Source organism: Vigna unguiculata, chromosome 3 (genome assembly GCF_037176805.1).
Source record: "Vigna unguiculata cultivar grain cowpea cultivar isolate G323 ecotype 2 chromosome 3, ASM3717680v1, whole genome shotgun sequence".
Classification (NCBI taxonomy): Eukaryota; Viridiplantae; Streptophyta; class Magnoliopsida; order Fabales; family Fabaceae; genus Vigna; species Vigna unguiculata.
Window position 1 is genome coordinate 172,819 of NC_140794.1, and position 8,776 is coordinate 181,594.

General features: G+C 38.0%; 2 protein-coding genes across 4 annotated transcripts; one reads left to right on the plus strand and one right to left on the minus strand.

The window, feature by feature from the left end:
* Window positions 1–177: 177 nt before the first annotated feature.
* On the plus strand, window positions 178–4,744 carry TDX (tetraticopeptide domain-containing thioredoxin). Of its 3 annotated transcripts, none has more exons than XM_028063708.2 (10): window positions 178–362; window positions 439–472; window positions 553–678; window positions 760–847; window positions 965–1,045; window positions 1,178–1,242; window positions 1,335–1,475; window positions 1,561–1,692; window positions 3,574–3,604; window positions 4,102–4,744. In XM_028063708.2, the coding sequence occupies exons 1-10, from the start codon at window positions 253–255 to the stop codon at window positions 4,434–4,436; spliced, it is 1,143 nt and encodes a 380-aa protein (XP_027919509.1). In that variant the 5' UTR covers window positions 178–252; the 3' UTR covers window positions 4,437–4,744. The 3 variants fall into 3 exon arrangements, with proteins under 3 accessions (XP_027919509.1, XP_027919510.1, XP_085527295.1); XM_028063709.2 differs by having other exon boundaries at window positions 560–678; XM_085671169.1 differs by lacking the exons at window positions 178–362; window positions 439–472 and having other exon boundaries at window positions 539–678.
* Window positions 4,745–5,124: 380 nt separating this feature from the next.
* On the minus strand, window positions 5,125–8,222 carry LOC114178036 (ABC transporter G family member STR-like). The gene is made up of 4 exons (XM_028063710.2): window positions 7,832–8,222; window positions 7,537–7,716; window positions 7,189–7,457; window positions 5,125–6,860 (listed from the first exon to the last, which is right to left on the minus strand). The coding sequence occupies exons 1-4, from the start codon at window positions 8,195–8,197 to the stop codon at window positions 5,225–5,227; spliced, it is 2,451 nt and encodes an 816-aa protein (XP_027919511.1). The 5' UTR covers window positions 8,198–8,222; the 3' UTR covers window positions 5,125–5,224.
* Between the last annotated feature and the right edge of the window lie 554 nt (window positions 8,223–8,776).

The following is an 8,776-nucleotide window of genomic DNA, read 5'->3' on the forward strand; positions in this document are numbered from 1 at the left end:
ATTAATAAAGAAAAATATTTAAAAGTATAATATATGGTTACACATTTTTTTACCATATGAGATGAGTAACCAAACTCAAGGAAATAATTGATATTTCTATTTTATATCATTACATGATATAAATAATTATAATAAGACAAGTTTGGATTGGATTCATTAATTATAAATAGTGTGTTGAAATTGAAAAGTGGATCGGACTGAACCCTACATCGGAAGTGTTCTGTTCGGCGGAGAGAGAAATAGAGAAAGAAAATGGAGGAAGGTAAACTGAGAGAGCTGAAGCAGTTCATAGAGTCATGCAGGTCCAATCCATCACTCCTCCACAACCCATCCCTTTCCTTCTTCAAGGCTTATCTCCTCAGGTTTCGTTTTCTTCCCATTTTTTCATCTCTTTCTTCCAATTCACCCTCACTCGCTCACACTCTCCCTCTGATGCAGCCTCGGTGCTCGCATCCCTCCCCAACCCAAAACGGTGATTCTCCCTTCCCCTGTTCATATCTTCTAAATCAGTTTTGGAATCTCTGTTTTCTATTACTCACTCAACTTGTGCAGGAACCAGGTGATTTTTATGAGACCAAGCCAGACCCTCCTTTATCTGCTCAAGACGACCTTGTAGAATCTGATATAGAGTTGGATAATGCTGATGTTGTTGAACCCGATAATGACCCTCCTCAAAAGGTATGCTATCTTCTGTATGGACTCACTGCAATGCCTTTCACTCTCAACAACTCTGTAATTTAAACCGTATTGCTATTGCAGATGGGAGATCCTTCTGTTGAAGTGACGGAAGAAAACAGGAATGCTGCTCAACTAGCAAAGTCAAAAGCAGTCGATGCTATCTCAGAAGGCAATTCAATTCATGATTACTTATAGTTTACTCTCTTTCTTTTGAATCTCTCAACTTAAGCTTTTTGGACATTCTTGTTGTTTGACAATTGTGTTATTCTTTTTAATGAATTTTTAGGTAATTTGGACGAAGCACTGGACCAACTGACAGAAGCTATTTTGTTGAATCCCCAATCAGCTATACTTTATGCAACAAGAGGTATGCATTCTCTCGGACCAGAATCAAATGCCTTCCAATAAATTTCTTTTGCTATTGTTTTCTTTCCACTTTCCACTTTATTGTGTGTTTTACCTTCTGTATCATTTGGAAATCTCGATTTCTTGTTTTCAGCTAGTGTCTTTGTGAAACTGAAGAAGCCAAACGCTGCTATACGGGATGCTGACACAGCCTTGAAGGTTTATTCTATTCCTCATCTCATAGAAAAATGGTATGAAAGCAATATCTGTGCCACGAGTTTCTGTACTCAAAGGTCTATTATTTGTTCCAGATTAACCCAGATTCAGCCAAAGGATACAAAATAAGAGGAATGTCGAGGGCTATGTTGGGACTATGGGAAGAAGCAGCAAGTGACCTTCATGTGGCTTCAAAGTTAGATTATGATGAAGAGCTAAGTACCGTACTTAAAAAGGTAATTTGCCTTCTTTCGACAGATGAAACCTGCGGAAGGTATTGTTGTTCTGTTTCTAATTGTATTTTTTTTTTTGGCTGGACAGGTTGAACCTAATGCCCGCAAAATTGAGGAGCATAGGAGAAAGTATGATCGCTTAAGAAAACAAAAGCAGCAGAAAGGAGATCCTGTCAAGACTGAAGCTTCTGTTAAGAAGGAGCAAGAAACTGAAACTCAAGTAAGTATAGATATATTTTCAGTGATTTAGCGATCTCTTTGGTAATTAGAGCATACATGATAAGATACACATTGGATGCCCCTTGGTGCTTGTATTACAAGGAATATTGCTATTCTTTTAAAATTTTGAGATACAGCATCAATACTTTGAATGGGTCTACATTGACCCAAAGTTCCATTTTTTCCTTTGTCATTAAAGCTACAGATAATGGTAAGCAATAACATAGAGTGAGGACTTCTTTTTAGTTGGACTGGTGATTGGTTGTGGGCAATATTTTGTTAAATGTCTGTGTATATATGTATGGCATGTAAATTTTGTAGGATCTTATGATCCTTGTCATAATTCCATGTTTTAGGCATGTAATGGTCTTTTGCAGTTTAGAAAGGTAAACCGAACCATTTTTTGTCCTATGTTGTTGGGTGGATGATACAAGTAGTATTAGATGAATATACTTCATTAATAACTAACCAATTAAGAATTGGTTATTGTCCTTTAGTTATAGTTGGAGCAAAGAATAGTTAATCTCAAGATCATTTTCAAGCATTATTTTTCTAAAATAGTTGACAATTTTTCCATTTTATGACCTACAGGACTCCCAAAGTAAATTAAAATTTCTTACATAAAAGAATCTAGAAACTAGATTGTTATATATATATATATATATATTTGTGTCATTATATAATATATGATTTCTTATAAAATGCAACAAAAAGTCCTTCCCCAATTAAAACAAACAACTATACTATCTTCATTAACATTTGCAAATATGGCAGATATAATTAAAAGATAAGCATTATAATATCATAAGTTTATTGACATTGAAATATGTGTGAAGTGCTCGAGAAAGACTTGCTCAAAGAACTCTAAAGTTACTTCATATTATTAGTTGAGAAAGACATTGAAATAGGTAGGCTAAAGTCAAGAAATCTGCTACCGAAGGTCTTTCCTCTCTTTATTAGTTGAGTTACTTCATATCCTTCTCTTTTCTTTTTTGGTTAAAAGGAGGGCCAAATGCCAATAACCTTTTCTTCTGATTCTATTTGTGGTAATTCTATCTAAGGTGCCAGTATCGTACATATCATATCCTGTGTATGTTAAGATTTCCCAGACAAAACATTAGGAAAGGAGTTACGAAAGGAAAAAAAAAAAGTAGGGGGGCAGTGTAGAATGTATGATACTGTTATTTTTCGTTACCAGGAGAACAGCAGTGTAGAATCTCTGATCCTGGCTCCAAAGAGTAAGGTTTGTTCATTGTTAAATTCCATAGGTTGTTGAGACTGGAAATAGGGTCCCCTAAGATATAATGATAAGTAAATTCCTGCCAAGTATGCTATAATCTAGGTTTACCTATGGGCATATACTAAGTTTCCAATATGATCATAAAGTAGACAATCAGACACGAAAATACTAAAAAATAACTTGATTGTTATTTGTAACCCTAGTTATGAAGACTGATGACTATAGGATTAAGCAATGAGGGGATTCATTGAGACTCAAGACTAAGTGACTACTTTTAGCTGTTTTTTCATAGACATATGTTTTGCAACCTTAACTCCTCTTACCGTTGCCAGGTAAAATCTTGATTTTGGGTATCTAGTATGTAACTATGTTTATTCTTTTTATTATCAAGTATTGTTTTCAACGGATGTAGTTTCTATAGGCTACTGTTTGTGATAACATTGTGATGTAACAAATTACAATCTGTCATTTCCTATGAATTCATACTTCTATAGTTGTCCTATTACATTCTATTTACTCCTTCATTGGAATGCAATATGTAGTGACGGGGAGTTGTTCACTCTCTATATGAACCTTAATAACTGTGCTATGGGATGATCTAGTTATAGCTAAGTTTTTTTTTTTATGTTGACTTGTTTTCAGGTTCAAGAAGCCTTATCTGCTTTAAAAGATGGTAAGTCTTTATATTTCTCATCTGGCGATGGTAAAACGTTTTTTTGTTGACTTCTTTGTCTTGCAGTTAATGTGAAAAATAAAAACAGTACACAATATTTCATTGTCTGATCTGTTTCGGCATCATACGTTTCATGTGGCTGTGGTAAACGCTTTAGTATGCATATTTTCGTCATAATTGCTCACCTGCATTATGGGCTTACAAGTTTGATGGAAACACATGGATATTGGCCTGAATTTATGTCACAAACCATTCTTGGTTGTGTAATTAAAAACTACTTTGCAAATTGGGCCCAACTTCATGGTGTAGGATGTAGAGCAGTAAGATGTTACGTTACCTAATTAGACTAAAAACTCATACGATATTGTGGCATTTGTAGCATGTTTGATTCTGATATTTCATTTTTATTCCTAAAAGAACAGTTGTTGCATTTTTTCTTGACTTTCCTTGAATTTGTATTTAATTTAATGACCTATTACATTTGTGGCATTCTAAAGGGCAAGTCATTGGTATTCATTCTACTGGCGAATTGGAAAAGAAGTTAAGTGCTGCATCAAAGACATCACGATTGGCGATCCTGTATTTTACTGCAACGTGGTGTGGCCCTTGTCGCTTCATTTCCCCCATTTATACAAGCTTGGCTGAAAAGCACCCAAAAGTTGTTTTTTTGAAAATTGACATAGATGAGGCCAGAGATGTTGCTGCAAGCTGGAATATTAGCAGTGTTCCCACATTTTTCTTTGTTAAGAATGGCAAAGAGGTTGATAGTGTAGTGGGGGCAGACAAAAGTACACTTGAAAGAAAGATTGCACAACATGCTGGCTCTCATTAAGTGAAATACCTTATAAAGAGTCTGATTTCAGTTTACATGTCCATAGCGTAATTCAAAGGCTAGGAGTAATGTAGTTAATATGTGTTATGCCTAGACGTTTCCACTGTCTGATTCCATGTACAAAATGTTAGTGTTGATTTGGAACGAGTTTCAAATTTTAAAGCTGATTTTAGGTTTGTGATTACTGTAATGGGAGGACGGAAGTAAACCTTGATAAAAATTGTTAATGAGTTTTGGAATCGGAGCCTTTGCTGCTGGGTCCAACTGGGGCAAAGTTGTTTTCTTCTTGTCAAGGAAGATACATGAAAGATTGACTTCCTATCCAAATATGCCGACGGTTACATTGAAAAGTTTTGGGTGGGTCAGGTTTTCTCTATCCCTGTCTTTCTCTCTTATCATTCCTTTATGTTTCTAGAGGATGCAAATTGTGGTGATTGATAGGAGGGGTTGTAGTTTAACATTGATCATGGTATGAACGGAGTACAATGGTGGTCGGGCTAGGTTGGTGTTATTATATCCATCTTCCCCGTTATAACAAGTTTACTTATGATGATTTTTTGTTTCCTCAGAGCAATTAATTGTGGTAATTTCGTAAACATAAAAATTGCCAGTCGCACCTTAGGAACAGAAGCAGAAAACTCGCAAGCTTCTTAAACTGAATATATTCTCATGAATATGATAGCAATGATACAAGAAATAAATAACGTAACCTCAGTGACCTTCAGCTTTTTAGCAGGCCGGAGCATTATATGAACAGGTTATACGAATAAAAAGGGGCGGTAAATGATTCATTTTCTCTCGTTCTTGGAGTAAAATCTCAAAACCAAATAGAAGAACAACCTGTAAAGAACACCCCAACCCAGCAGGATTAAAATGTCATACCATATGTTTTGCATTTTGATATCCATCGAGGACAAGATATCTACACCTAACAAGCAGTTATCTGGCAGACTGGAGTTATGATGTTTGCTGGGCTTCAAGTCTCCTAATGGTCCGGGGGATAATTCTGCTTTGTTTCCTGTGTAGCAGTCGAGGTTCTTGAATTCATTTGTTAGCAATGCCTCAAATGGGTATTTGATTGCAGAAACATAGTGAAGCCACCTCCAATAAATGGGTATCTGAGTTTGCTTGAGGAAGAAACCGCAGGTCAAAAAGAAGAGTGCTGTTGTGGCTATGACTACTGCATACCCTGTGATGTAACTAGGCACAAGCGCACTGACAAGCATCACATATGCATTAGTGGTAATAAGCGAGGCATAAAGTGTGAGCCAGAAATACCAGAGACTGCTTTTCAACCGGAGCATTTCTCTGGTTATGGCAGCAAATGTGAGTCCTTGAACAGCGAAAAATGGGAGGTAAACAATGAGGGAAGAAATAACATATGAAGAAGCACGGTAAGCGTTGTGGGAAGTCTCCCTGATGAAGATGAACCTCTCCATGATGAAAGATGGGACTGCGTCATTGGAGGAAAAGAAAACAAGGCACACCGCAAAGATGTAGAAATTGAGGAGCCTATTGATGTCTTTGAAAGAATGATGACTCAGATTTCCAAAAATGCTGGACAGGATGAGTGCCATAACAGTTAACACAATCTCACGGGAGAGGAAGAGTTCCGGGGTGCGAATTACATTTAGTGCTGTTCGCCACGAGAGCACTGCAACCTCACGCAACCATGGGTTTGCGTACTTGGATCCTAAAACTGGCTCATCAACCACTTCCTCAATCTCAAATCCTTCAAGAGAAGGGGCATATGAAGTTTCCGAGTAGTCCATAGACTGACCATCCACCGCAGGAGTTTGGGGGCGATAAGGATACCGATAAGCTGCAGAATATTGGTAGGAAACTGCACTTCTTGGTCCTGACATGGGTGTTTTCCCAGGCGTCCATCCTGGTGTTCTTGCCGGAGTCCATGATGGTTGCCGCCGCGGCGTTCCTACCACACCATGGTAAAGCCAGATAGAGAAATCTTTGGCCGAGAAATCTTTGTAGAACTGAGAAGCCAAACGTGGGTGAACACCACTGGTCATATTCCTTGGTGTTGGGACACTGTTCCTTTCTAGGGAGTTATCGAAATTGTCATCATCGTCATCCTCGTCGCGATAACTAAACTGTGCAGAATGAGGTTGTTGTGTTCCAGCAGTAAATCCTTGGCTGCGTAGGCTAATCAAGTGCTTAGATGCAGGGGTGTTCCTTCTGAAAGATGTCCTTGGAGTTTTTGGAACAGGGGTCATGGCTGCGGGGTCAGGTTTGAGGCCATCTCGTTGGAATTGGATTAGGGGGTCAAGCCCAACCGTTGCTTGATCATATTCACTAATAACATCTAGAAGATACTCAATACTGTTTTCTCCATCAGGCACAGGCCTTCCAAATCTGGACATGTGAGCTTGTAGTGCATCTGGCTTGCCCATGTATATCAATCTTCCCCTACAGCACCATCAAGCACAAAAGCATATCTGGTCAGAATTTGTTTTTCATGTTATGTTGTGAATATATTGTTCTAGTTCATCCATGTGAAGTACTAGTGTTTCTCTTTGTTTTTTTTAACAGCACATAGTTCTAACTTGTTCTCTTCTCTCGTCATAAACTGATGTATTCAATATCTTTTTTGGTGTTCCTATCATTGCCTATCAGTTTCAGATGGTGTATGTAATAAAGCTTAATATATCGCCTCATTTAGGCTCTTTAGACAGTAATATAAACATCATACATAGGATTTATCCAGAAAAGAAAATATAGGCTGTGAGATTTTCACCTTGCAAGGACGGTGATCTGATCCAGGAGCATTTGAATTCTAAATGAAGGCTGGTGTATGGTCATAAGGACAACGCTTCCTCCTCGAGCTATGTCTTTAACCTTTTCTACAACACTGTAAGCACTTGTAGAGTCAAGGCCTGAGGTAGGTTCGTCAAGAAACAGAAGTGATGGCTTATGGATGATGTCTATGCCAATAGATACCCTTCGTCGTTCCCCTCCTGACACTCCTCTCCTTCCTTCGTCACCAATATATGTATGTGTAGCACTCTGAACAGGGATGAAGTCATTAATCTGCCATTTTATGTCTGTAAATGAGTGTGAGAGAGAGACAACGGATTATATATACCTGTAAGCCCAGTTGGTCAAGGAGTTCATACACCCTCTTCTTCTTTTCTGCCCTGGAAATGGAAGGAGGAAGCCTAACCTCAGCTGCAAACATAAATGTTTCAAAAACCGTCAACATAGGGAAGAGCTGGTCATCTTGCATCACATATGATGACACCATTTTCATGTAGCTTGTAGTAATCTGCACCATAATATAGCATCATTAAGTTAAAGAGAATAGAAAGAGAGAATATCTCCCCTTTTGTTGGTGAAAAGTAAAACATATATCTGATTTGAGTAGAGGAGGTAAGTTTTACTGGTTTTCCATCAATTCTAACTGATCCTTCTAGACTCCCTCTAGCAATTCTCCCTGCCAATGCATCAAGAAAGGTGGATTTTCCAGCACCACTAGGCCCCATGACTGCCATAATTTCACCTTTTACTGCTTGGCCAGAGATGTCATGGAGAAGATATGTTTCTTTGTTGATCCATACTCCATCCTTTTTCTGCTTTTTTATGACACTATACGAGATGTTACTGAATTCAAGGCCATAGCCAGGAGTGAACTTCTGGGGTCCCAGTTGGTTCACATTTCTTCCGATTCCTGGTTTGTCCGAGTCCATTAGTGTCTCTAGGCTTTTATTTCTTCTCGTCCTTTCTGGCCTCGCCATTGGCCTCGCCATTGCAGTGAACTTCAGCAACCACTTTCTGCCCTTTGTTGCTGGTGTTTAAGGGAGGACTTGCTGGTGTTAAAGCGCTAAAGTTGAGCTGTGGATTGTTTAAATAAGAAGGTTATAAGGTATGAAATACGGACAAAGGAGGTGACGGTGAAAATGAAAGCATTTGAATGCAATGCAATGCAATGGAAGATTGTGACTCGAAACAAATTGTCAGACGGCAAATTTTGGATTGGTGCATTCCATTTCTCTTTCTCTTTGGGTTTACCAATACACTTTCTTTGGTTCTACCGAATAGAATGATATTTTTGTGTCACTCTCCATTGATATTTGCTTCCCCTAAACTAATTGTTTAACGTTTAGAGCTACCGTGTTTTGTATGCTAGGATAGCAGGTATTTATGTAAAAACATCACACTGGTATGGTATATCTGTTATGTATGTATTTGGTGATAATCAACTCAACAAAACAAAACAACGCATCAAATTTCAAGGTCCCCTCAAAATTTAATTCAGCATTGACATAATACGAATAGGGTCAGTACGATCGTTTGTAACTATATGCGCATATTCCAAAAAGGATTCT

What these genes read in the sequence shown, in the direction of transcription:
- LOC114178036 (XM_028063710.2), bottom strand. Translation starts at nt 8,197, where the DNA reads ATGGCGAGGCCAATGGCGAGGCCAGAAAGGACGAGAAGAAATAAAAGC. An exon ending in TTAGAATTGATGGAAAACCA is followed by an intron (nt 7,717 to 7,831) that starts GTAAAACTTACC and finishes ATTATGGTGCAG; the next exon opens with ATTACTACAAGCTACATGAA. An exon ending in CAGATCACCGTCCTTGCAAG is followed by an intron (nt 6,861 to 7,188) that starts GTGAAAATCTCA and finishes ATGGTGCTGTAG; the next exon opens with GGGAAGATTGATATACATGG.
- TDX (XM_028063708.2), top strand. Translation starts at nt 253, where the DNA reads ATGGAGGAAGGTAAACTGAGAGAGCTGAAGCAGTTCATAGAGTCATGC. An exon ending in TCCCTCCCCAACCCAAAACG is followed by an intron (nt 473 to 552) that starts GTGATTCTCCCT and finishes CAACTTGTGCAG; the next exon opens with GAACCAGGTGATTTTTATGA. An exon ending in ATGCTGACACAGCCTTGAAG is followed by an intron (nt 1,243 to 1,334) that starts GTTTATTCTATT and finishes TATTTGTTCCAG; the next exon opens with ATTAACCCAGATTCAGCCAA.